This window comes from Neopelma chrysocephalum, unplaced genomic scaffold, assembly GCF_003984885.1.
Source record: "Neopelma chrysocephalum unplaced genomic scaffold, ASM398488v2 Primary Assembly neopelma1_61, whole genome shotgun sequence".
Lineage (NCBI taxonomy): Eukaryota > Metazoa > Chordata > Aves > Passeriformes > Pipridae > Neopelma > Neopelma chrysocephalum.
In genome coordinates, this window is record NW_020897716.1 from 271548 (window position 1) to 299270 (window position 27723).

At 40.2% G+C, this 27723-nt stretch overlaps 2 protein-coding genes and 1 long non-coding RNA gene across 3 annotated transcripts; 2 read left to right on the forward strand and 1 right to left on the reverse strand.

Annotated features, from left to right (window-relative positions):
* Positions 1-73: 73 nt before the first annotated feature.
* CEBPZ (CCAAT enhancer binding protein zeta) lies at positions 74-16455 on the forward strand. Its single transcript, XM_027681597.1, has 16 exons — positions 74-232; positions 616-2132; positions 3128-3359; positions 3669-3837; positions 4501-4589; positions 5096-5149; positions 5824-5926; positions 7013-7081; positions 8714-8780; positions 10125-10225; positions 12055-12112; positions 13079-13287; positions 13981-14064; positions 14534-14595; positions 14682-14763; positions 15180-16455. Exons 1-16 carry the CDS (start codon positions 74-76, stop codon positions 15317-15319), a joined length of 3195 nt encoding a protein of 1064 aa, XP_027537398.1. The 3' UTR covers positions 15320-16455.
* LOC113966684 lies at positions 15032-17466 on the reverse strand. The gene is made up of 4 exons (XR_003533918.1): positions 17322-17466; positions 15747-15791; positions 15397-15480; positions 15032-15280 (listed from the first exon to the last, which is right to left on the reverse strand). It is a non-coding gene; the product is annotated as an uncharacterized LOC113966684 (long non-coding RNA).
* Positions 17467-17499: 33 nt separating this feature from the next.
* On the forward strand, positions 17500-26487 carry SULT6B1 (sulfotransferase family 6B member 1). Its single transcript, XM_027681640.1, is given in 10 exon segments — positions 17500-17557; positions 22289-22400; positions 22649-22743; positions 23745-23788; positions 23790-23871; positions 24524-24596; positions 24598-24616; positions 24910-25066; positions 26003-26097; positions 26100-26487. Coding segments are annotated over 10 exon segments (768 nt in total). The 3' UTR covers positions 26133-26487.
* Positions 26488-27723: the final 1236 nt, after the last annotated feature.

Genomic DNA, 27723 nt, shown 5'->3' on the forward strand with positions numbered 1-27723 from the left:
CCCCCCAGCAAGGACGGGGCACCGGCCGGACGCGCGTCACGCGTGTGCGCGGGAGACCTTCCGGCGGGCGGCGATGGCGGCCGCACTGTGGGACTTCGGCGTGGGGGACCCGCGGAAAGCCGGCGGCGACAGCGGCGAGGAGGACGGCAAGGACGATGGTGATGAGGAAGGAGGAGATGGAGATGCGGGAGGGTTCACGCTGGACGAGGTGCTGCGCCTCGGCGGCACGAAGGTAAGGGACGGGGTCGAGGGAGCGGGAGCACGTGGTGGATGGGACTCCTCATCCCGGGACGGGCCCTGGCCGGGGGTGAGGTGTGTCGGGTCCCACTCAGATATTGGGAATATGTTTTGTGCTCGGGGGGTGGTGAGGCACTGGGACGGGTTTGCCTGGAGAAGGTACGGATATCCCATCCCTTGCAGTGTTCAAAAGCCAGGCTGGATCGGGCTTTGAGCAACCTGGTCTAGTGTAAGGTGTCCCTGCCCATGGCAGGGAGATAGGAACGAAATGGTCTTTAAGGTCCCTTCCAACCTAAATTGTTCTGGGGGAAGCCCTTGGGAGTCTTGAGAGACCTCGCACTGCATCTGCCCGTAACAGCTGTGCATTACTGCCCACAGCAAGATTACTTGATGCTGTGTGCCGTGGACGAGGCGGGCGAGATGGTGGATGGCGGCAAGAAGGACACGATGGATGACCTGAAGGAAGGGGAGCTGGAGGCGTTCATCAGCTCCCTGGGACTCAGCAAGTATGCGGAAAGTTGCACAGTGGAGGAGGGGGATGAGGATGAAGGCGGCAGCAAGGGGAAAGAGAAGCCTCCAAAGAAAGAGAAAAGCAAGAAGGAAACTAATCCTACTTCAATAGAGGAGAGAAAAGAAAAAAAACTCAAGGAAAAGGCAAGCAGTGTGAAAGACAGCAAGAAGAAGCAGTCTGGTGGTGATCAGGGCCAGCAACCTTCAGCAAAGAAAGAAAGACTGGAAGAAGATTTTGCATTTCATGCTAGGCAAGCAATACTGATCAAACCAGGGGGCAAGTGGTATGACCTAGAATACACCAATGAATTCTCTCCAGAGCCACAGAATCAGACACTTCTGTCCAAGTATAAGGCCCTGGCCCAAAAGCTGTATGAACATGAGACAGACCTGTTTAAGAACAAGACAGACTATCAGAAGGGGGCCTCTTCAGCATGGATGAAAACTGTTGTGTCCTCAGGTACCTTGGCTGACAGGATGGCAGCGATGACCCTTCTCATCCAGGACAGTGCTGTGCACAGTCTTCAGTTTGTTGAGAACTTGGTAAACCTCATAAAGAAAAAGGGCAGCAGGCAGCAGAGCCTCATGGCTTTGGATACTTTCAAGGAACTTCTCATTTCAGATATCTTACCAGACAATCGAAAACTGTGGTCTTTCTCGCAGCGCCCATTTAACAACATAGTGAAGATGTCGAGTGGCAACAAGGATTCCAGAGACAGACGGTTGATACTGTGGTACTTTGAGCATCACCTGAAACTGCAGATAGCAGAGTTTGTGCAGGCGTTAGAAACACTGAGCCATGATTGTTTGACAGCCCCGAAATCCCGAGCTTTAGCAGTTGCCCATGAGCTTCTCTGTAACAAGCCTGAGCAGGAGAAAGCTCTGTTGGTCCTGCTGGTGAATAAACTGGGAGACCCTCAGAACAAGATCGCCACCAAAGCCTCTTATCTTTTAGAGACATTGCTTCACAAGCATCCAAATATGAAGGGAGTAGTGTGCAGTGAGGTGGAGAGGCTTTTGTACCGGTCAAACATCAATGTGAAAACTCAATATTATGCCATTTGCTTTCTAAATCAGATAGTCCTCAGTCACGAAGAAAGTGCATTGGCTAACAAGCTGATAACTTTGTACTTCTGCTTTTTCCGGAACTGTATTAAGAAAAAAGATGTTGAATCCAAAATGCTCAGTGCTCTCCTTTGTGGGGTAAACAGAGCTTACCCTTATGCTGAGACAGGTGATGAGAAAGTGAAAGAGCAAATGAACACCTTATTTAAAGTTCTGCATCTTGCAAACTTCAGTACCAGTGTCCAGGCCCTAATGTTGCTGTTTCAAGTGATGGACTCTCAGCAGACTGTGTCAGATAGGTACTATGCAGCACTATACAAGTAAGTGGCAGGTTTGCATTTTTTATATAAATTTCATTTTATGAGATAGTCACCATTAATTTAAAGTTGTAGAAACACTTATTTTGCTGTTAAGATCTTGCTAATTTTGTGTTTAATTGGCTAAAAATTTCTGATGTTTTGTATGAGCTGGAAGAAAATGTATATGATTTCTTTGACTTAACATGGGGATAAAACAAAAGGTAGTGTGATAGGTCCTGAGAACACAACATATGCATTTCATCCTTTGTCACTCTCTGGTGGCAGTTTTTAATTCCGGATGTTATTTGAAACTAATTGATAACTATATCTTCTGAAATCACTTTTACGAGTATTAGCCTGTAGAGTAAATAAGCCTGTAAATAGCCTAAAATCTTGTTTCCTTTTTTTTCTTATTGTGGGGAGGGGGAATATTATGTTAACGAATTCTTTAGGTGATTTAATTTGTGTAGTTAGAAAGCCTCATATTATAAAAGGATTTTTTTTTGTCCCAGCTGATTGTTCAGATAGGATCTTTACAGGTTTCTGTTTAGTTGATCAAAGGGAAGTTGCTGTTTTTTTGAAAAGGGATCTTAAGTTCCCCCAGACTGTGGAATGTATTTAAGCACCTTACTGTGCCTGACAGCCTGGAAAATTTGGGGTAGAAAATGAACCTGCCACTACATATGTCTGGTCTGATTGTGAAGCATGCTGATTCCTAACCATTTTCTTTCTATTTTTTTTTGAATATCTCAAATTTTGAAACTGTTTCCAGTTGAATTCAGTTTATTTATTTATATTTTCTTTTTTTTTAATCTTCAGTGTCTCATATATAGGCAGATATATTACACAGCTGTTGACAGTTCAGGTTGATCATAATGATTTTGAGTATTGGGGAACAAGCTGTCACTGGTCTTTTAAATGGCAGTCTGAAAAATGTAGATATTTGTTGTTAATAGCAATTGTTCTCCTGCCTGCATTATGACAATCAGCAATATTTTCTCCTGTGTGTTCTACAGGAAGCTTCTAGATCCTGCCTTAGCAACCTGCTCAAAGCCATCCATGTTTCTTAACCTTGTCTATAAATCTCTGAAGGCAGATGTAGTGTTACGGCGCGTGAAGGCCTTTGTGAAGAGGTTACTTCAAGTCACTTGTGGACAAATGCCACCCTTCATTTGTGGAACCCTGTACCTTCTGTCTGAGCTTCTGAAAGTAAAACCAGAGTTAAGGGTCCAGTTACAGGATCAAGTGGTATAAAATGATTTCTTTATCTCATTTCTTTTTCAGTAAGAGCTATTTTTATAAGCACCTTTCCCTGACCTGTTTATTAGTAACCTGAGGGTTTGCTCAGATGTTGTTTCTTGAAGTGGGGAGGAACCATCACATTTGTGTGTTCAATTTTAAGTCCTGTATCAAGGACAAAAATCTGTATATCTTAAACATTGGCCATCATTTATGTAGATTTTTGTAAGTAGCTTAAGAGCTATATGTGCATTTCTCTAAAAAATCAGAATAAATCTGGAAAGGAAAAGCTGTTTGCTAACATTTTTTGGTTTTTAGGAATCAGATGATGAAGAGTGCTTTAAGGACCAAGAAGAGGCTGAAGAGGATGAGGAAAAATTTGTGGATACAGACAAAGAAGATAAAGAGAGAAACACAATGGAAAATTCTGCAAAAACAAATAATTCAAATTCAACAGCCTCGTGGGTGCATCATTTGAATATGGGAGGTAAATTAGCAAGAAAATTTAATTCATTTAATGTGTAACATTCCATAACAGTGACATGTTGATCAAGAGTTGTTTTAAGGTTAAGTGACTAAAACATTATTTTAGTTTTTAAGTTGAAGTTTGATTGAAAGCAATCAGTCAGAATAATTTATTTCTTAGCTCAGCGGTGACGAAGAGACTCTGACTAGTGTATTTCACTTTATGCAGTTTGTGATAAGCAAATATTTGTTTGTATTAAACACATAAACTATGCCTTAGCAATAAACAGGCTTGGAATTTTTTTGCTTCTGTGTTCAAACACCTTCAGAGCCATATATCCAGAGTTAGGATGTGTAGCTTCTCATTTGCTTGTGAAGTTTGCTAGAACTATTTGTCCAGCTTTGAACCTGCGCCCGTTTTCACTCCTTCTTGAAGACCTTTTGGAACAGGGCAGGGGCTTTTCAAGACCTTCCTTAGAAGCACGTAGGAACTCAACCTGTACATACCGCTGATCATATGCTGGTGAAGGACAGCTGAATGTAGCCTTTACCTGCTGCCAAATGAATCTATGGCGTGTCCAGCTGAGAATGATGGGCAGTGTTGCTGTCATGGTGAAATGAAAATAATACTCTTGTAAAGTTGCCTAAGAAAATTTAAGACGTTTTCTTCTCCTCCGTCCCTCAGGCAGGAAGACTGGAACTTCATATGATCCTATGCACCGAAGTCCTTTATACTGTGGTGCTGAAAGTACAAGCCTTTGGGAACTGAAGAAGGTAGGGCATTCTTATCTGGGTGTTACTGTGTTTCTTAGTGTGGCCCTTGTATTAAGAGAGGAAAATGAACTTGGTTATTCTTGGAGTAGCTCCCTGGATAACATAACAGAAAGTTTAAAGATGATATGTTGTTCAGCTTTAAGCTTGTATATGTTCCTTCCAATGCTGATATTCTGGAGTAGGGAATAAGAATTTTTAAGTGGAGATTTGGACAATAATAGTATTTCTTGAGTTTTGGATCTTAACTTTGATCACTAAAGCTTTTTAGTGTTGCATTAAATAAAATTGTAAATGGAAATGTATTTATTTAACGCAAACAAAAGATTAGAACTAGATGTTCTTCAGTTGTTCAAGGGCAGAGCACATCAGCCTTGCCCTACTGTGTGTATCTGCACGTTATTTGATGAGTTACAGAGTGGTCTTATGACATAATGGTGTTGTCAATGTGAGTAATGACTGCATTTATTTTTTTAAGTTGAAATAAATAAATGATTCATGTTTTTCAGCTTTCTGAACATTTTCATCCATCTGTGGCCCTATTCGCAAAAACAATTCTAGAAGTAAGTAGTCTTTAGCTTTGAAGTTTGATTTTTTTCATGGTATGTGTCTTTTGCTGCTTAAAAAAATACATTATAAGGTCTCCTTGCACTCTGTGGGTAGCTTGCAGCTGTGCAGAACACTACCATAAACTCAAATGCTAAGCCTTTCATGGAATTAAAGTGTTTTATGCAAAGAAGACTGCTCACAAAAATTCTAACTTCGTAGAAATGTGGGTATTATATGGTTCTTAAAACTTTATTAGAGTTTTTATATATCTTTTTATGTGAGTTTTTTTTTAAAATGTGCAGAACCCTAATGTAGGAACGAATTCTTTTTTTAACACTGTTGTGGTACCGTGCCCAAAATACTCAAACCTACACAAATACATATTTTAAATATTTATTTTCCATTTGAATGTATGGTGTCCAAATGACGCTGAGTATTAACTGCTATTAGCAAGTACATTGCAAGGCAGTTCATTGCTGAAACAAAGCAAAGGAGGTGGTTTTTATTTAAGAAAATACAGAAATTGCATCAAGAACCAGATCAGGGTTAAGTGATGTAATATCTCCAAGTCTTTGTCTTTTTAAACTATAGTTTAATGTTATTCTTGAACTGATTGACTCCTCTGTGTTTAGATGCTGTGTTTTGAAAATGAAGACCTTAATGTTATTTGGCTTTTCGCTTCTTTCAGGGAAATCACATTCAATACTCGGGGGACCCTTTACAAGATTTCACATTAATGAGATTTTTGGATCGCTTTGTGTACAGAAATCCCAAACTCAGTAAAGGAAAAGGTATGCGCTTCTCTGTACATATTAGCATGTGATCTTGATTATAGATGCTGTCCAAATTCTCATTCTCTCAGATTGCCCTTGCCAAGTAATTGGAGTGCACGTGGTGCAAGAGGAGTGGGATCAGTCTTCAGGGCTGCAAGAGAAATGGCTGCAGCCAGAACCAGCTGACAGTCACGTACTGCTGACCCTCACACTCGCAGTGCAGAATTGCTGACTTTGCAGGAATAAGCAAGTGATAGGGGAATATAAAGACTGCAGAAAGGTTGAGGTTGGAAAGGACCTCTGGAGGTCTTGGGCTCCAGAGAGGGCCACCTAGAGCGGGACCATCTAGAACAGACTGTTTAGATGGCTTTTGAATGTCTCCAAGCGTGGAAATTCCACTGCCTCTCTGAGCAACCTGTGCCAGTGCACAGTTGCCTTCACAGTGAAAACATGTTTCCTGATGTTCAGATGGAGTCTCCTGTGTTTCAGTTTGTGCCTGTCACCTCTTGCCCTGTCACTGGGCACCACTGATAAGTATCTGGCTCTTCTTTACACCCTCCCTTCAGGTATTTATATGCATTGATGAGAACCCCCTGAGCCTTCTCTTCTCTAGGCTGAACAGTCATAGCTCTCACACTTTGCCCACAGGAGAGATGCTTCAGTCCAGTCCCTTCATCAGCTTAGTGACACTTTGCTTGACTTTCCCCAATATGCCCATATCTGCCTTATTCTGGGGAGCCCAGACCTGGACACAGTGCTCCAGGTGTGGTCTAATAAGTGCCAGGAATACTGTCAGCCTTCTTTGCTGCAGGGGCGCAGTGCTGGCTCACAGTCAGCTGTGTCTCCACCAGGACTACCGAGGTATTTTCAGCCAAGCCGCTTTCCAGCTGGGCAGCCCCCAGCATGTACTGGTCACTGGGTTTGTTCCTCCTCTAATGCAGGACTTTGCACTTCCCCTTTTTGAACTGCAGGAAGGTTCCCCATTTGTCCAGCCTCTTGAAGTCATATGGATGGCAGAACAACGAACTGGTGTAGCAGCCACTTCTTACATTTTTGTATCAATAGTAATAAAGTAATTTGTTTCTGATTTATATTATGATACAGAAAACACCAGCAGTGTGGTAATGCAGCCAAAGAAGAAGCAGTTTATGAAAGATATGCAGAATCTTGCAGGTAAGTCAGCTCCTTTTCAGTTAAGATTATGATGACTAAAAAATTCTGGGTTGGTTGTTGTAGCCATGTTATCTGCACTGTCTATGCTGTTTGTTGTAGCAATAGAAGAGAGTTCTGTCCGTCAGGAGTACAGTGGTGGTGCCTGATGTTCAGGATCAGGTCTCATCTTGTAAGGGTGTATGGAATCTACACAGCTGAAATTTTGGATCATTGAATCATTCTAAGAACAAATGATGTAGGGAAAGGCAGTTATCCTATAGCCATTTTTACTCTATTATGATTGAAAAATTACTTAAAATCTCAGCAAATTGACCTGTATAATTATTTAAATCAGATTAAGCTCTTTTATTAAATGATATGGATTACTCCATACAATGCCACAGCTGCAGCTATTGTTATGATTAGTGTAAGGTACCTTTGGCACTGTTATTTTGCTGAGAGTCTTCCTGCTTCCAGAAGGAGGCTGCCTTTTCCCTAGTCCCGCTGTTTCCAATAATTAAGAGCAGGATTTGTTTGTAAGAACCAGCAGTTAAAAAATCAGGGTAAACCATCATTAAAACTTGCAGCTTGAGGACCATCTTCTGTAACATTCCCAGGGATGTGCTTACCTCTGACTTTGAGTCTACTGTGTAACACAGAGGTTTTAGTTATACAGATTAGTTGATGTACCTTTATCGCTGTCAAAACTTAAAGTAGGAATTTTAACCTAGAATGCATTTGAAGGTACAGTTTATTTGTCACATTCTTTAGCTTATTCTGAATTGAAGGAGCAGACTGAACATTTAGAATTTGAGGAATTTAAATTTTCTACAAATGAAACACTTGATAACAAAAATTTGGATATGTTAATATGTAATCTGCAATTGTTGCATGTAGCTGATTTCTGCTGGGGCTTAGAGAGCTGAGATTGCAAATCCTCTGGTACCTTCTACTGTTCATTTGAAGTATTTCTGTGAGTGTGCTGATCTGGTTTCAGAAGCTTGGACCCTTGTCACTTAGAAAATATTATAGTATATTCTCACTGAGATAATTAGTAGCTCTTTTTCCTTTGATTTACTTCTGAGGAGGAGGAGGAGGGAAGGGGAACATATAAGGGAAAAAATTTTCTCCACAGGGAATCCTAGCTGGTCTGCTGTTGCAGTGTCATATTTTGCTGCAGTTCCCCAGAAATGGAGGCAAGTTGAGGCCCAATCCTTTCCTCAGTGTGCTCAGCTGGTGCACGGTCCTGCCCTGCAGCTGCTGACAAGCATTTCTACTGCCAGGAGTGATGGGCAGAAGCAGTTCCAGTGTTTTAGTGCATGACAGCAAGTTCATCTTACTTCCTACTTTTTTTCCCTGTTTTTGTTTTAAATGTATTCCTGCTGTAGGTGGTTGCAACCCCCCCCTTGCTGATACATAACTTAGAACCTGGTTAGGGCTTTGCCTCTTCTGTTTTTCCATGGGGTCTGTTCCCACTGAAGTATCAGTATATATACTGAGAACTATTTGAAGAGGTTTTGAATGAGCTTCACTTTATTTAACAGATGACCCTGGGTATCTGTGTACTTCTGTCTGTGCATGCTGTTTAACCTCTTAAAAGAGTAACAATCATTTCAACTTGAAGTAAAATCAGTTCTTTTTTTGCTTTTGCAGTCAACAGTAAGGAATTCCGTGCCAAAGATGAAAGCAAAATCCCAGTGGATGAAGTGTTCTTTCACAGGTAATGAAATGCTTGTGAATGTTCATTTTAAGTGTTGGTTTTTTACTGCAATGCCATTAAAACCCACTACATTTTCAAGTATTCTCTGGTATTTCAAGTATTTGCAAATTTTGATTGATTTGAGTGACTTATGATGATAGTACTTTTCTGGGACGTAATTTTGACATTTGTCAAAAGTGATTAGGAAAGAATATCGCCTATGAACAAAGGCAGTCAGGGCTTGTAGTCTAAAATTAAGTAAATATCTTGTGGGTTGTAGTTCTTATGCATTAGAAGTATATTTAAAGAAAGCTGGAATATACCCTGTTTATGTTATTAGCATCAAAACTTATTAGAATGGAACAAAGCAAAAAAAGTCAAAGGAGCTACTTTTCAGAGTATTTATTTTTTTATTACTCATAGTTCTGTTTCTCTGAATTTCCTTTCAGAGTATGATACAAAAATGCAGTTATAGCACTAAAATTGGAGTGATACACGTTTGGCAATGACTTATTTTTATTAGATCAAAATAGTGGTTACCTGTGAGTGTCTCCTTAGGAAATTAGTGTTTGAATTAACTTCATTTATTTTTTTTAATTCATTTTGTTTGGTTGGTTTGTTTTGTTTAATATATTCATTGCTGTAGGGACATTTAAACATTTTTGAACTGTCAGGTTAATGGAGCTTTCTAATTTTAATTAATTGATATAATATTGAGGAATATCTTATTAATAAATAGTGGTTTTAATTTTGAGATTAAAGAAGAGCAGCTTAAAAATGTGCCCCCTCTGAAAAGTTAACGGTACTGTTACAATGAAGATTACCGAAACTGAGATTACAGATTTAAAGTCACCTGTACAAAATACTCTTTTGTATATGATCAAAATTGCCTTCTGTGTTTGGTAGTTCTTTAACATGAAATGAAGGTGAAAAAGTATTTTAAAATGGCTGACAGAAGGTAAAACTGTGCAGCCAAAAGAAGAGGGCTATAGGAGAAAATTAAATAAAACTTAAAGGGTCAATGCCTTTTATACTTTTTTCCCCACTTATATTCAAGTTGCACTTCATCCCTTCTTCATTACCAGTCTACAGCAAATTCTTACATCTTTCTTGCGCCCTTTCATGTTAAAAATAACTTCTGGCACCTTTGGCCAGTGAAATTTCATTGTTTTAAATCTTACAGTAGTGACGGACTGTTTGAAAAACAAAGGAAATATAAATCTCTTGATTTTAGGTGTGTTTGAAACCATCACAGTTTTCAACTGGCAGCATACACAGGAAACAATCTGCAGGTGGTTTTTTTTTAAAGTTATCATAAAGATCATCACCTGTAATTTTGTGTCTGAGAGCTATACATTATTTCAGATTTTATTCAAAGTTCGATAAGAAGAGAGAGAAACAAAGGCGTCAGGATGATGAAGAAAGTGTGGAAGATGTAGATGATGATGAATTTGAAAGAGTATTGGGTAAGGCTGTGTTCTTCCTTGCAGTAACTATCCAAGTATTTCCTGCTTTTTCAGATTATTAATTTATCCTTTTTGTAGTTCATATTGCATAAAAGAACAAGATACAGCAATATGGAAGTGGAAGAAAACTGGCTTTCCAGTTGCTATGGTACTGCAGCCAGCAGTTCCTACGATCCATTGTGTAAGCTAACTGGATGGCCGTCTTGTAAAAGAGGTCTTGCTCACACCACTCCAGTAGTCAACTTGTTTGAATGGTTGAAAATCATATGATTTTGAGCTTAAGCTCATGAGTGGCAGTTCATGCTTTTTTTTTTCTTTTTCTAATGTAGTCCGAGTAACTTTTTCTAGCAGCATGTAACATTTGCTTCCGTTTTTTCTTTACTGCTTGGCCTTTTTCAATCTTGCTTACAATTTCTCTCATAGTTTCTAACATATTTTATGAGGTTATTTGTTCAGTAAGGTCCTCGGTGTACTTCTGCAGTAGTCTTAGCACTTCCTGTATCATGTACTTTGTTTGCTTTGGAATTGGTGTGTGATTTGTTCCAGAATCTAAATTTCTTTGTGTACCACAAAACATCCTCTATTTTATTATTTCATAGTTTACTTACACAGTAATATATACATTTTGAGAAAAGAAAATGCAGTTAGCTCTCCATAACTGTTTTGTACAGTATTTTTAGAGAATTCTGAATTCTCATAGCAGGGTTCTTTCTTAGTGACTCAATTAATAGGGTCTTTGTTATGATAAGAATCTGTTAATAATTGCATTTGTCTTTTTACTGTTAGTATCTCTAATGAAAATTTGCTTCATAAATTCAGGACCCTCTAATGTTAGTATTTACTTTTTGAAACAGAACAGCTGTAATTTTTCAGCTGTAATTTTTGATCTGAAAATGAACATACAGATTAGCTGACAGGACATTTGCTTGGGTATCTTAATTTAGTTTTTGTTCTATCTGACTTGGTGCAAGTGTTTGAGACTTCCGATATCCCACCTGCTGCCTAAGTTTGTATCACGGACCAGTTGTCTGTTTGTTTGTGTCTGTCTGCTTCCCATGTCATCTAGTTCTGGTGGTAAATTACATCCTGGATAAAATAAAACTTCCATTACTTTTCAAAGAAAAGTATTTTTCTCAGAAAAAGTTCATTTAGCTTTAGGTAACTATTTTGTGGATGTTTTTTACTACAGGAGTATGAACCTTTGGTATCAGGGCCCATTGTTACTGGTGCAGATCATATAAAGTGTTCAGGAAAATGATACCTAAAAATTAGGTATTTTGCAATTATAGAACCATAGAATGGCTCAGGTTACATGAGACCTTAAAGATTATCTAGTTCCAACCACCCTGCCATGGGCAGGGACAGCTTCCACTAGACCAGGTTACTCAAAGCCCTATTCAGTGTGGCCTTGAACACTGCCAGGGATGGGGCATCCACACATTCTCTGGGCAGCCTGTCCCAGTGCCTCACTACCCTCACAGTAAAGAATTCTTTCCTAATATCTAATCTAAACATACCTCTTTCAGTTTGAAGCCTTTCCCCCTTGTCTTGTCACTAGATGCTCTTGTCAAAAGTCTCTTCCCAGCTCTCTTGTAGCCCCTTTTAGGTAGTGGCAGGCCACAATAGGGTCATTCCGAAGCCTTCTCTTCTCCAGGCTGAATAATCCCAACTCTGTCAACCTGTCCTCATAGGAGAGGTGCTCCAGCAATCTAGTCATCTTTCTGACCCTCCTCTGGACTTGCTCCAACAGGTCTATGTACTTGTTGGACACAATGACTTAATTCATATTTCTTTGCTTGCTTTGTAGTAATAATTTATTTTCTCCCTAGATACATTTGAAGCTGCTGATAATGCCGTTATTGACCAGGATGACCTTGATTTTGCTGGGTAAGACTTCAAATTGGTTCTTACATCTTGTTTCAGTGGAGTTTTACTGTGCAAAACTGGATAGACCTTTTTCAGAAAGACTCAGACTATCACCTTGCAAAAAAGGCAGTAGCAGTTGAACACTGAGTAATGCTGTTTTTCTGTGTGTCCCATAATGGATCGTGATGATCCTGTGGTGCTAACGGTTTGCTGGCTTGACATGTGAGAGACCTGTAGTATATTATTTATACAATGGAGTGACCTAGTAAGCAAGGTAAAATCTTGTTTTTCATTGTCTCAGGTTTCTCTTTGAGAAATACCAAGTACAAAAGGAAGCAGTATGAGGCATAATGGTTCTACTGCTTTAAGGACTGGTTGTAACTGGACCCAACACAGTAAAAAAACATTGTGGAATCCAGGGTCACAGAGTTCAGTTCTCAGGAAGTTAGCAGTTTCATTAGTTATAGAGTCATTTAGGTTGGAAGGGACCTTTAAGATCATCGAGACCAATTGTAAATTATTAAGAAGCCTCTTTTTTTACTTGAAGTATCTACAATGCAGCTTTTGAATGGGCACATAAACTTTTCCTTGAGGTGACAGGAGAATTGAAGTCTAAACTCCTAGTGAAATCTGAAAATTTTTATGATCTAGAGTGGTGTTTAGTAGAGCAGTTTGTGTGTCTTACAAAAAACTTTCTGAAAAGGAGCAAAGATATAATACTGAAGCTGACATTTCTGCTAATTTCAGAATAGGATTCTCTCCATAACTTCTTAAAATGGTTGATTTTTGTAATACAGTTCTCTATACTAATGTTGAGAACATAACCTGAGTGGATAATACATATACCTTAGGTCTCAGCCTACATTTACAGTAGTTTGCAATGATGTTGAACTTTTCTAACATGGTGTTTGCCAGTAGGTAGATGTCACCTAGATCTAAACAGTATTTTGCTGGATGAAGTGCCAAGTTTGTTACATCTTTCTTTAGTAATATAAAAAAGAAAACCAAAGGCACTAAGAAAGGCAAAAGCAGTGAAGAATCTGGTGCTGACTGGGAGGATTCTGATGATGAAGATGAATTCAGTGATCTGGATGATGAGGAAGTCTCCTTAGGAAGTATGGAGGAAGACTTTGAAGAGGATATGGATGAAGAAGGAGGTGTATTTATGGATGTGTCTGATGATGGTAACAACCTAGGTAAAGTACCATTTATTACAAAAAACAGGAAAAAAAAGCCATAAAAATATGTTATCTAATACGTAATTACACAAGTAAATTCTGATTTAGTTACCTAGGTGGGGAGTTTGGATTTTAAGCCAAGAAATGACAGGTCCTTTTCTTGACCATGAAGTCTTAAGAGAAATATTTCCTGACAGTCTCCTGGGCAAGAGTGGGATTTAGGCATCTGTGTAGAAAAACTTGCAAATGAGACATGTTTGTTTCATTCTGAAAACACTGGCAGTAACAAAAGTAGCTTTCTACACAAATAACTGGCTACAGTAGGAGAAATATTAAAAGATCTCAAAGAGAAAAATAAAAGAATCTCGTACTTAGTAATTTTCAAATTTCTTCAGAATCTTAATGTTGACTTTTTTTAGATGAGGTAACTTTTATTTAAAATGCTGCCTCAGAAGTAACAGCTTACTCCTGTAATACAGCTATGCACCCAAATTTTTATTACCACTATAATAATAACTGATTCTTGCACCTGCATGGTTTTATTTTTTCAACTGAAAAGCAGAGTTTACACAGAATACAGTGTAAGTGGCTGGAAAAGCACAGATTAATGGAATATTTGAATGAATAACTAAAGGCCACAGAAAGATGATTCAGGGTAGAGGAGATAAACTGTTCATATAGCTGTTAACAGATTAATCTTTTTTCTGTCAGAGCCAAACAAGAACAAGCAATTGAAGTCTGTTAGTAAAAAGGGCAAGAGAAAGAAGGATGTGAATTTTGAGGGATCACTGGAAGGTAAGAAAACACTGCCATAATTTCCATCTGATAAAGCTCAGTACAAATACAGAGTCTAAAAAACTGTGGAATTGGAGGGTTTTGCTACAGTAGATTATCTACAGTTTTGGATCTGGATTCAGATTTGAATAAACTGTAAATAAAAAGGAAGTTGTCCTCAAGACAGCATGGCTAATGCAGAGTGACAATCTGCTGTTGAAGGAAGGGAGTTGAAGGAGGAACTTCTTTAGAAGGATGGAGTCGTTCTGGTGGTTTGTGCATCTGTTATATCCGATGCACGGATTTGTGCTATTTAGTTCTCAGAAACTTTTCTGCATTTTTTTTAGGGGAGGTGGAGAATAAAGGTTTCTAACACAGCTATTTTAGATGGACTCATTAAATAAATTTTAAAAATTAAAAACATGGTAACACTTTGTGTAAGTGTGTCTGTGAACTTGGAATTCTGTCTCATAATATATTTTGTTTAAAGGATCAAACCGAGTAAAGAAGAAAAAACTCCAAGATGCTGGTATACTGGCATCTGCGGAAGAGGTGAGTGTCACTGGTGCTTAGCTAAAAGTGATCAAGCATTTTACCCGTTTCTTTGTAACAAAATACAAAATTTTCTCTCTTTAAAGTTTGGCTATCTGCTGGATGAAAATGCCGGATCCAAGTTTGACAATATTGGAATGAACGCCATGGCCAACAGAGATAATGCAAGTAAGTGCATGCTACAAACAGCAGATAGTTGTAATGCTGGTTTACTTCTTTCCCTTCAGATTCTGTACTTGAAAAGATGGACCATCTTCAACTGAAATACACAGTCAGAAACCACACAGTTGGCACAGTAGCTCAACGTCAGAAAGACATGATGTAGTTTTCTTCAGCTGCACCTAATGCAAGCATTTCTAGCATTAGTAAAATACAAATCAATGTCTAGAACTTTGAGACGGTAGGATTTGGTTTGTGAAGTGAAAAACCCCCAAAATTTTCTCAAAAAAAAATTTTCACTTGCACTTTATTTAAACATTTATAAATACAGTAGCCAAGTTTTAACTTCTGCATGATTTATCTGTATGCCACATCATGGTAAGAGGTATCCATCGGCTCCTTATTTCTCACCTTCCCTCCTACAGATGTCAAACAGATCCAGTGGGAAATAGAGCGTGACAAGTGGCTTCACAACAGGGATGTGAAAAGCATCATCAAGAGGAAGAAACAGTTCAGGCACAGAGGGCTGAAAAACAAGTACAAATGCAAGAAATCAAGAAGATGAACTGGAGATTTTGATGTGGACATTTTAAAAATAATTATTTAAAACCAGTTTTTTAATTAATCCCACGTTTTTCTTACTTCAGTTCTTGCTGCTTAACCATGTCATTTGGTCATTCTCCCTTATGCCATGAATTCCAGACCACTCGTTGGATTTGTAATAAACTGAAAAACAGGAAAATCTGTGTCAGCTCTAAGTTAGACATACCTGAAGAAGAGCCACTTTATGGCTAGTTTTATTGGATATACACCCCTCCAGTTCCAAGGTCTCTATCCAAAAGCCTGACACTCCAGCCATGCCTATGCAAAACAATAAACATTTCTGCAGTGTCTCCTGGAGTAAGTTTTAAGCAGTAGTAACATTGGTTTTATACATTAAGATGCAATGGAAGCTTCAGCCATCCTTCTGAAGCCAACAGCTGCAAACCTACCTTCCAGAATTGATGGAAACCTCTTCTGCATTGTGTATCTGAAATCTGACAAGAAAGGTAAATCACAGTTACTTTCCCAACATATTTTAAGGTAATTAAATGCACTGTTTTTCTAACTAGATTCGTTTTATCTAAATTTGTTTGAGCTCTTTAATTACAGCCACCACTATGATCCAAATTTATTTTTTAATATCCTATCACAGACTGTATTGAGGTTACTTGTACGTGCAGCCCCATCATCACTGTTTTCTGAGCTTCCTCACAATTGTGATAACCAACTACAAGCTACAGATACGCAGGAAGCTGAATGCCTCTCATAAACAGACATGCAAATCAATACTGAGAAAACTGCTTTGTTTCCTTACGCAGCTTTAGGTGTTCAATGAATCCTTCTGTGGGCTGCTCCGGCAACTCACTGGAAAATCATGATAGCTTTATGCTATTCTAAGGATTTACAGCAACTCCTAGAAGGATCTTATCCATTCTATTGCTAGAACAAAGCAGTAAAAGCCTCACTCTGAGCTCACTGAGCTATTAGATGAGCTCACTACACCTTACAGAACTGCAATTTAAGAAAATCTACCTATGAATATAAAAATTAGGATCTAGAACTGAAAAGCAGGGGAAAATAGAACCGTGAATGCTCAGCACCAAGTTACCATGACAGGTTGAAACATCTGTTCTCCATAGGTTTGTTATATATTTCTTTGGCTATTTTTCTTAGCATTTTTATTAAACAGCCAGACATCATCTGAATCTCAAAAAACAAATGCAGATTGATGTAGTGTAGGCAAAGTTCAGCTTGAACTTCGCATAAAGACCACAATACTGTTGAAATGGGTGGACTCTTACCTGCCCAGCCAAAGCAACTGCTGCCTTTTGCTGCAGGGACACAAGTCTGTCAAGGTACTACTGCACCCTCCAGAGCCCTGAATGCAAAATAAGGCCATTGCTCTGCAGAGCAAAGATCCTTGCAGTAACTGAGCTGGTGCTTGGCTTATTTCTGTGCTCCCTAGGCATGGGGATGTAAGTCTGAGAGACTTGAGGGACTGAAGCTAAATAATCTGGAAGACAATGCTGGCTGCCTCATGCCAGCCAGCTCTGTCCTCAGCCTGGGAAATGTCAAATCCCGGAGACCCAGACACAGGTAGGGCGTCCCTTCATGGGCTCAACACCAAATGCCCGAAGCAGAACCGATCAACTCCTGCCTCATTTGCGGACAGCCTCTGTCCTTTTTAAGTCCTTATATGAGTCCCTGCTGTTACTGTAAGAAGGAGGATTCGGCTTTCCTGGTGCGGTCGCGTGCTGCCTCCCAAAGGATTCCCCGCAGGCTTGGCTTTGTAAAAACTAAAATTGCTGCTGGTCCTTCAAGACCTGTCCTCAGGGGTCCGCCCAGCAAGCCCCTCCTGTGCACCTGCACTCACACGAGCCGAACTCCTGACCCCAAACCGGCAGATTTTCCTTAAAAAGCCCGAGCGGTGCGCGGTGCTCCCGCGGCGGCCGCCGCATGGAGGAGCCTCCCCTGCCCGCCTCCCCCTCCCCGCCGGGGTGCGAACCCCGCCCGCCCCGCCGCACCTTGGCTGCGGTCCATGGCGCGGTAGAGCAGGAGGGCGCCGAGCAGCCCCGCCGCCTCCAGCAGCAGCAGCCCCTTCACGACGCGCCGCGCCATGGCCGGGGCTGAGCGCCTTCCGCCACCGCCCCCTGTAGCGCCGCGCAGGCGCCGCCCCGCGCCTCCCGCCCGCCCGGCCCCGACATGGCCGCCGGGGTGCTGCGGGGGCGGAAGCCGGCGGGGGCTGGAAAATGCGGGATATGTAAAAATTTTCTTAAGACAGGAACGATGTCCCCTGATATTTGATCTTTGTATACTTTCAGACCTAATCAAAAAGAAAGTAGATTTAATTCGTAAAGCAGGTAGCGGCTAACAACCTCTAAGCGATGTCCATGTTGTCCACAAAAATGGGATTCGTTACCCGGTGTGAAAAAGGCAATAATTACACACTCGAGAGAGACATTGATTATTTATGTCAGAGTTGCGCAAGCCCAGGTGCTCTGGTAGTATTTCTTAAAAGCACACTGACTATCAAAGCTTTTCAGTGTTTATACGTTTTAGCAAACAAAGGAATTAATGTACATTGGCTACAAGTTACGTAGTTCTGTTATTAACTAGTGTTCTATCTTTTACTTGTTAATGATTCTCTCGCTTCCCATGCCAACTAATCTACATGCTCAGTCTTTCTCTTCTGGGTTGGTGGGTTTCTTGGGTCAGTGGTCCATGAGTTGATGGTCACAATCTGCCCCTGCTGGAATTACGTTTTACCCAGTTGGAGCGATTTCAGCACAGTTGCTGAGTGGTCTTTATTAGTTTTTTCCTCGTCTTGAGAGTTCTGCCAAATGTTGTGGCCTGTAAATTCTGCATTCTTTGTGTCCTTTATCAGTGGTACATCCTTCTTCCCAAGCTTTGGGGTCTGAGATCACTGAAGCTTGTCAAGCCCCAAACTTTAACAAGGCAATTCTACCAACAGATAATTTGTTTTTTGAATATATGGACATCACTTAGAACTTGCTTGTTTGCTGCTCTCTGTTTCAGGGGTTGAATCTCCCTTCTTGTTTATTAGGCTTGAAAGTATATGAAGATCAAACATCAAAGAACATCCTTTCTTAAGAAAATTTTGCATATTCCACAATTTGCAACACCCAGGTGTTAGAAAGACTAGTTACTTGTCGGTAGAATTGCCGTGTTAAGGTTTAGGGTTCAACATCTTTAAATTATCTCAGATCAATGTGGACTAATTAGCATGAGAAGTGAGAGAATCATTAATCAATAGATAATAGAATACTAATTAATAAGAGAACTAGATAACTTGTAGCCAATGAACATTAATGTCTTTCTTTGCTAAAATGTATAAATAGTCAAAAGTTTTGATAGCGGTCGTGCAGGTTCTGTCACCCAGCACCCCTTTCTGCATAGAACTGTAAATAAAAAAAATACCTCGACTCTGCATGTGAATTGACCTCTTACATACTGGGTGAAAGAACCTATTTTGAGACAACGTTCTGGCTGCTGGCAGCAGGTCCTACTCACCACCGCCTTTCCCTGCTGCCCGGGGGTACCTGCTGTCCTCACTTCGCTGTTTCAGGCAACACATGAGCAGGCAACACATGTGCTCACCACAGCAAAGGGGCTGGGCCAGGTCTTGTTGCTCCATGTTGAGGGTCCTGAGCAGGTGCCCCAGTTGGGTGAGGGAGCAGCCCTGCATGGCAGCACTGCACTTGTGCATCATCAGCTGGTGGAGGAGCAGCTCAGATCCTTCTGGGAGCCAGCACTAGTCTGTTTGTGTGTTTTCTTCCAGGTGAGGGCACAGTGAGATGCATCGGGCTCACAGCTGTTAAAAAGGGATCCTAGTTTTATCATGGAGATGTGAAAAAAATGCCAGTGCCATGCAAGATCTCAGTATTTAATTGTTTTTACCATGGAAAAGGGCATTAGTGCAGACAAGCTCCCACAGAGAGATATTCAGAACCTCAAATGGCAGCATTCTTTCCCTCTCAGTAGTGTTCTTTCTGTTTTATAGTTTTGTTTTAATTGTTTTTTAGTATTCATATTGCTCTTAACTCATATTATGGGACTGAATGTATCGCCAAAATAAAAGCTCTTCAGATTTTTCTTAATAGGGACTTTATTTTCTTTATAAGATGCTTTTCCCCCCCTTTAATGTTTTGTAAGATAAGATACAGTATTTTTGCTGCTCATTCTTACAGGGTGATTCATTTTCCAAGTCTGTTTTCCCTAGTGTCTGAGCTTGCAGGTATTGCTTTCACTCTGAGGGATTTCTTAGTAAAGTAATTCCTACTCTGAGGATTTTAAGTGGACAGGATCAACCCAAGCAGCAGAAGCCTAGGGTTGTTGGAGAAAACATGGACCCAGGAAAGGAATTCATTGCATTAGCATGGTAGCAGATGCGGCTCTAACCAGTGAGGGTCCTAGGTCAGGGTCTCATTCAGCGCATAGAATTTGCATTGGTTGGCGACTTCTGATCTGGAAAGAAACTGTGGTGTATCAGAGGCTTAAAAAGTATGCCTGTAGTGTTTAGGGTGAATTTATAGCAGCTGTGAGACAGAACACTGAACTAAGAAAGGGCAAATAAAAAAGGAGGGAGCTGGCGCAAAATGTGAAATGTGCATTGTTATTTTAAGGAGCCCATAATTCCTTTGGGCTTGGTACCAGACTTCTGCTGGACCCTATAAAGACATGAGAGGTCATTTGTCATATATTGGCACTGGCTTTTATTTCTCACAGACTTCAGACATGATGCTGATTGCCTCTGTGGTTTAGTAATTCAGTAAACCTCTCGTGCTCAGGGAGAGGAAGCAGCAGATAAAGAAAGAGATCTCACACTGTTAATACTGGCCAGTTTGTGGTAGGTTAGCAGGGGGAAATTTTACCAAAGACCACTGCCAGTTATTCAGTAGGAAAAGGAGTACGCAACTCCCTGGTTTTCTGAGGAATACAGCACCTTCTTACCTGGCAAGCGCTGGTAGAAAAGTCTGTATGAGAGGTCTCACAGAAGAAATAGGAAAGCAGGAAGGAGAGAAAATTATACGTTTGTGCAGTGCAGCGTAGTTACAATCTGCAGGTAAATATTTTGGATTTTTCTCCCATTTGGATATTTGCTTTTACATTTTCGAACTGTGCTAAATAGATTTCTTGCCCTAATTTCCTATAGCTTGCAAATTGTGGGAAAAAAAGGCAAGACAAAAGGGTAAAGAATGAAAAGGAAAGATTACCTGCCCCAGTCTGAAACCAGAAATTTCTGGGCTCCTTCTTGCCCCTTGATGTGACGCTCAGACTCACCAAGCCATAGTGTCACCAGGCAGTAATAAAAATGTCTCTGCAGGTCTCTTTCCCTCTTGAACCTGGGAGCCTGGAGTCTGGCTTCCTCTGCCAGCTTCTTGAGTGTTTTCTGAGCAGGGCTCAAACTCTTTGGCAGCATGAACGTGGCTGATGAAGGACTTACATAGATCCCATTCAAAAGCTTTTTTCTTAAAGCTTTAAGTTGCCCTTGTTCATTTTACTCATTAAGTATTATGAAGGTTAAATTACAGTAAAGTCTCATTATGTTAAAGGTTTTCCCCAGCTCAGGTGTGTGTAGTAGAGAGGAAAACTGATGCAAATAACTCTTATGAGGTAGGGGTGAAGGACAGTGGAGCTCTAGGAGTCAGAACTTGTGAGAGATGGATCACATGGTTGAGAAGCCAGTAAGAGGATTTAGAGATTAGGAATTTTAGGTTTATCAGTTGTAGCTTGTCATTAAAATAAAATTTGTTTTTGTGCACATCTGGGCAGATGTGGGCACAGATTTGGAAACTCAGTCATTTTGTCTCTGTACATAAATGGGAGAGTGATTTGAATGATATGCATCATACAATGTCATATATAAATATGATATTGGGTGCTTTATAAATGTGATATATGTATTATAAGACATTGTATGATGTGTACACATTGTATATACATTACTGTATAAATGACATGTATCTGCTGCTCCCATCCAAGCATCCTGAGGCACTTTATGTAAGATAGGGTGGAATTTATTTCTGTCTGGGAATAACTTTCCACTGAAAGCATGAGGTTAAAGCTGCTTGCACTGTGTGTTCCATGTTAGTGCATCTGGCAGCTGTGTTCACAGGGGATTCGCCGCAGGAGGCAGTAGCAGCTCCACGGCTCTATCTTGGTGAACTCCATGGGAAGCCCACAAGGACACAGGGAAGGTGCTGCGGGTCAAAGTGAACACACTGTTCCCTTGCTCTGTCCTGCCAGCAATCATCAGAGCATCAGTGGGGCAAATGTGATTCATGGAAACCTTGGGGAAGCTGACTCCATGGCTCAGCTTCAGGAGCTGGCCACAGGCTTAGGCTGGAGTGGGAGGGGGTGTGGGGGAGAATTTACTGCAAGATCCCTTCCAAAGGGTGAGGGGTGGGGAGGATGCAGGTTGTCCCATGGGTAAAAGCTCTTCTAGCACTTGTTCTGGCATGTGCTTTATGGAGACAGTCTCAGGCACAACTGAGGACAAGCATCGGCACAGCCATCAAATAGGTGACACTGTTTTGTCCTTGATCCAGGGCAGCAGAGAGAGGCAAATGCTTCCCTCAGCAGGAGTGAAGCTTCTTACTCGTTCCTTCCTTCTCCTACCCAGAACCTTCCCATGCTTTTCTCTGTAAAAGACAGGAAAACTCCCTTTATTGTCTGTCACTGATTGTTTTTATGAATATATGACAAAAAAGTAAAGTGCATTGTTGAATCAGTTCTGCCCTCAGTGCTTTCCAAATACTAGCTATTAGCGAGCCAGGAAGGTCACAGTTAAGAAACTGTCGAGGATCTTGTTAGTGGAAAACATTATTTTGTTTATAATAATTTCAGTGCTTTAGTGTTATTTGTCATTCAATGAGTATTATACTGAATTAAGTCACATAATTAGGAGGCTCTGAGATCTTATATAAACCTCTGATATGTTTTATTTTGTTCTTTGGGTTTCTTGGTGCAGGCGTGAAATGGCTTATTCAGATTTTAAGTGATTTAATATTTACAACTATTCAGAGTATGCCTGTAAGTGCAGAACTACAGTTTATTGAATGTGGAGAGCCAGGTAAATATCAGGTTAGTGAAAATAAACTGTCAAACCTTTAAAAATCTGTTGTTTTCTCTTTCCTGCACTCCCACACACAAGTTATTAAAATGAAGTCATGCAGCAAGTAAAGATATTTCTCCTGAGAGGAGAAAAAAGATAATCTTGGATGACTAATGCCTTTTGATTAGGGACTGTTTCACACAGGCGACTCTCACAAATCATCGCCGCACCCGTGTAATAAACCTGTTCCCACTTACGGTTCTGTTTAATTCTAATGAGGATGAAATAGATTCCATCTCCAAGGATTTTGGTAACACATCTGAATTATTATTGCCTCCCCAAGTCTATTTTCAAGAACAAAGCTAAGGTGGGCTTTTTTTCTTTTTCCAAGAACAAGCCTCATCTCTCTCACAGCACCAGTGTGCAAGAGTAATTTTGGGGCCATGTCGTTTTCTTGCACCCAAGCAGGTGGTACTGGGGGAAAGCTGCTTGGAGACAGTGGCAGTCTGTTGATGCCCAGGCTGTCTTAGCACCCCTACAATTTACAGTAGCCACAGGAGTGCTGTAGTTAATATAAGCAAGGGCAGATGTAGAGCTGTTGCAGTGTTCTGAAATTGATGGAGTGTCATGATTTTCTTTTTTATGCTGCTCTTTTCTGTGCATGACTGTGGTGGGAATTAATGTGGCAGCAGTATCTCAGGGACATTGGCTGTCTCCTTGCAAAGAGTCATGTGGTTAAAACTTCAGTATTTCTGGTACTCAGTCACTGAATGGTGGCAGACACATAGCACTTACAAGATGCACCACAGATGAAGGAAATAATCAATTAAGGGAGGGAGGTTTTTTCCATGTATTATTGGTATTTTTTCCTGGATGAGGCAGGAAAAAATAAAACACATCTAACAAAAATATTTAATGTGTTTAACGTGTTTTCAGAAGTGTTTATGCTTCTCTGAGTATTACAGTCTCTTAAAGATTTCAAGAACCCTAATGCCATACTTTGAAAAAATCAGAGATGATTGTAACAGCTGTGGTTTTCCAAAGGAGCTTTTCCTAGCAGGGGATTGGCAAATGGCTCCTCAGTATTTGCCAGGTCTTAGTTAGTTATAGGATAGTATTCAAGGACAATATTACAGTATTTCCAGTTGCTTCTTTTTATGATTGCTTCATGACATAGGCAAACCTTAGAAGTGATAACAAGGTCTTTATTATAATTATGTTATAATTTTGTTCTCCTTCTCTTAACTAATAGAATATTTTATAGCCCCCAGTATGTTATTGATTGCAAAATGTTTGGTTATACTCTCATTTTGGTTGCCAGGGTAAATAAGTGATCTAAAATTGTTGACTTCTTTTGTCCTATTCCAAATAGTGGTGTTGTTTCAAAACTCTAAAGATACAGCTGTTTCTTTCATTTTGCCATTTCCACAACAATGTGACAAGCATCCCCAGTTACAGCTCCTGGAATGAGTTCTTCTTAGGATTAGTGAAAGAGAATGGTATTGTTACAGTTACTGATTGTAGCTGCAAAAGCAACAGAAAAAAATATTTAAAAAGCATGTAGATGGGACCAGTGGGAAAACAGCTGTGCTGTAATTAGTTTACTGATGTTCATTGGTTGTGGTAAAGGAGGCAGCTGAGTGCCAGAAGGGGGAGAATGTCCAAAAGATGCTTTGCTTCTGGGTATTTTGCTCTTCCAGGCAAGGGTGAGGGAGTTGCATGGCAGCTGGACAATGGCATTGGGTCAACATTCTGACACTTAGTGATGGACAAAATGCCACAGATCTGAAGTGTTAATGAAATGGCAGTTTGCTGTGTTTACTCTTTCTGAACATGAGGCCAAAAACCTCATAAGCAACCCAAATTTTAGATTTAGACTGATGTCAGGCTTTGTCTTTTAAGAGATGGTTGCATGACAACATAGTAACAGAAGGGAAGCACATAGTGAGATTCATATTTATGTGTGGAAACCATTTACCTACAGAAGTTCAGAGGAAATCTCTGTTGTTCTGTTACACAGCACGGTGTACCATGGAAAGGACGGGCTATTCCGTTTGTCTGCACTGACAGGCAACAGAAGGCAATTCGTCAGTCAGAGAGAAGAAAGTATGAAAAGAAGGTCACACTGATGCTTTTTTCTCTTCTTTACAGTTGACTGGGGATCCTGTTTTGATCATGGAGTCAACTGGAACAAACACATTGAGGATGAGAATACTATGGTCATAATATGAAGATCTGAAAGAGGTAAAGCAGATACTGTGTGCTGACAGCAGGCAAAACACGTCTGAATCCATTCCTTGAAATCTGCTGAAATTAAGAGGAAATGGCACGGGTTTCTGAAAGAGCAAAATCAAGTTGATTTTAGCAACAGGTTGAGTTTGGCTATACAAAAGGAGAGCTCCAATGCAACATGGAAAACATCCAGTGAAGGAAAATTTATATTGTCAGTAGATGATGACAATGCACATCCCAAGTGGGTAACTCCCTTTTTTAGAGGAAGAATATTGTATGTCCCATTTTCACTGTATTACTTTCAGAACCTGACTGCCAGTGTAAAGCAGATAGCTGAATTCTTTGGATTTTCCCCAGTGACTGAACAGGTCCAGGCCATTGCAGAAAGGGACGCTTTCCAGGCAGTGAGAGTTAAGGCTCAGGAGATTTCTGGTGCTGTTGGCTTGATTCTTTTCTGCCAAGGTAAATTTGTTTGTATTTTGCCAGAGTGGTGAATGGTAACTCTTTATCTTGGGCAAACAGAAATTTGGTTATCTTGGGCAAACAGGAATTTGGATCAATAGATGGTTAATCTTTATGTATAATTTTCAAGGCTGGGTGTTGTTTAAGAAACACTGATTGTACTTCAGGAACCTCTCACTTATTTCATCACAAGGGCCTGTGTCATTCAGTAAAGCCCTATATAATATGATTAGCATAAGTGCCCTACAAGTAGCAAACCCTTTAGTCAAGGTATGCACTAAGCACCAACTAAAACAAAGAAGAATTTTATTTTGGCTTCTGTGAGTACTGGGGATAGCCTGGCATTTGGTTGACAGAATGTCTCTACAGATTTTTCTTGGGTTTTCTAAATAACCCTTGTGATTGCTTATCATGTATTGATTGCACAATCAACACATGGAATCCACACACTCCACAGAGTGATCTGTGTCTTTTAGCCATGGATCAGGGTAGAATCTCAGACAGCCTTCGACTGTGGGCTCTCCAAAATTTGGATTAGAGGTAAACTGCAGCTTAGAGCAGTGTCTGGTTGCAGCACACAAGGCTTTTGAAGTTAAAAGCCACACCTTTGAACTTTCTGGATTGGTTTCACAGCTGCTGGTCACCTTTTATAGTCTTCTTCAGCTGTCAGAAGCAAATGCACGTGTCAAAGTTATGAAGGCAGAACAGTAGCTTCCTGTGGTCGCTTTATGTTCACATTCTGTTGAGGACACCAAACATAAGGCAAACATATGAGTGTATTCTTGGGTCAGATATTTTTTTCTTACAGGAAAAAATTTTAAAAAATGGATTATCCTGAAGTATGATAATAAGAGAGAAAAGTTAGTCTTTTGTTTGAAATTATACTCTTTGGTCCTTAGAGTCAAGGGTAATAATTTACTTGTCTTCATTTTCCAGGTGTTTTTGGAGACTGGAAGATTCTTTTCACTGAAGCTCTGAACAAGGATGCCAAATTCTAAGTGTACTTAGAAGGAATTAAGCTGGGAGTGAAGTCATATTTATATATGATGGCTATTGTAAGGCCTGAACCTACTTTACGTTAAAAAACCCCACTAATGTTGAGGCTGCTTTTCATTCACTTCTGTTTCAAAACAGAAACCCGGACAATATCCTATTTAAAAATTTTGAATATACATGCAATATGCAAGCCTATTTCTGCTGACCTAACTCAAGAAAGCAATCCTTACCTGTGCAGTTAGTATCACTGAGGTCACTGGATTCTCTTAAATGACTTGTAGCTCTTTGGCCTCCCTTGTTTTTAACACTGATTGTTAGCTTTAATTTCTTGTTACCCAGTAAAATGCTGTGTGAAATATATATGTAGTAATTAAACATGCTGAAATCACTGGAAATGTGTTCTGTATGTTGGAAGTGATTTTCCAAGGGATTTTTTAAAACAATCATGAAGTGTCATTTTGTTTCTTAATTTCTAAGTTCATAGGATTCATATATAATTTTAATTTCTAAGTTCATAGTGTAAAATGAAATTTCAGAAGGTTTTGTAGTTGTCTTTTGCTACTTTCTGTGTGCTGACAAATGTAAGAAAAAAGTAAAGGAACTCAGTGGTGAAAATTTTCTCCCCATTTCAGCAATATTATTTTTCTTTCCTCTGATAGTGTGAGGTCACTGGAAATGGAGCCTTTTCCTGGGTTGTCTGGGTTTGCCTGTTTTTGCTTGGGTTACTTTAAGCCTAACTGTAGTCCATATGATCTCATAGCTAGGATGTGGATTTTTCCTGGATGTCTGTCTGGGAGCTTTGAAGTGTCACAATCCAAAACAGAATGACTGTCCTTTGGTGAACCCAGGAGACCAGTGTGCACAAGACAGTTTAACACTGAATGGTCTCTGCCCTTTTAGGCTGAAGCTTTCCCTTGGGAGACTGGTTAAACACCAGTCTTTGGCAGCTGGTTGTTTTCCCCACCAGAGACATTTCTTTATCTCCAAAAATTAGGAATACAAGGGAAAAAGTATTCAGAGAAAGAATATGTGTGTAATGGACACACAGTTGCTAATTTAACCAACAGAGAAGGTTACAGTCTTCCTTCTTATAGTTTGTCAGATTCTTTCATAAATGATTGCTTCTGGTAGGTGGCTTGGCAGAAGGACTGTTTGTTACAAATATATTGGGTAAAGAATGTGCCCTAGACAGGCTGAAAACTCAAGTGCTGGGTACTTGAGGTGTTGACAAAAATGGACTCCATGAGACCTTCTGCTGCACACTTTGTTAGCTAATGGTAAACACAACAAACTTTCAGCCATTCACTGCTGATGAGAGTCCCCTTCTAAAAGTTTGCCAGTGACGGGAATGATTAAGGCAGCTTAACTTCAGTTCATAGTTTGGAACATCTTGTTATTTTTTTATTCAAGTCTCTACAAAATCTTGTTTTTCTGTCTTTCCTGGCACATTACCTTTTAATTTTCTTCTCCCATTCTAGCTGTGTTTATTGCAGCAATGACAATTGTGTACAGCTTACTCATGGTGCAAAAACCCTCCAGCTGTTAGGCCTTTAGGCTGACCAGCTAAGATGCCAGTGTCCCAAAGACTGGCATTCACATGGTGGGAAGGAAGGATCAATGCAGATGTGAATTTTCTTTCAAAATTAACAGCTGTAATAGTG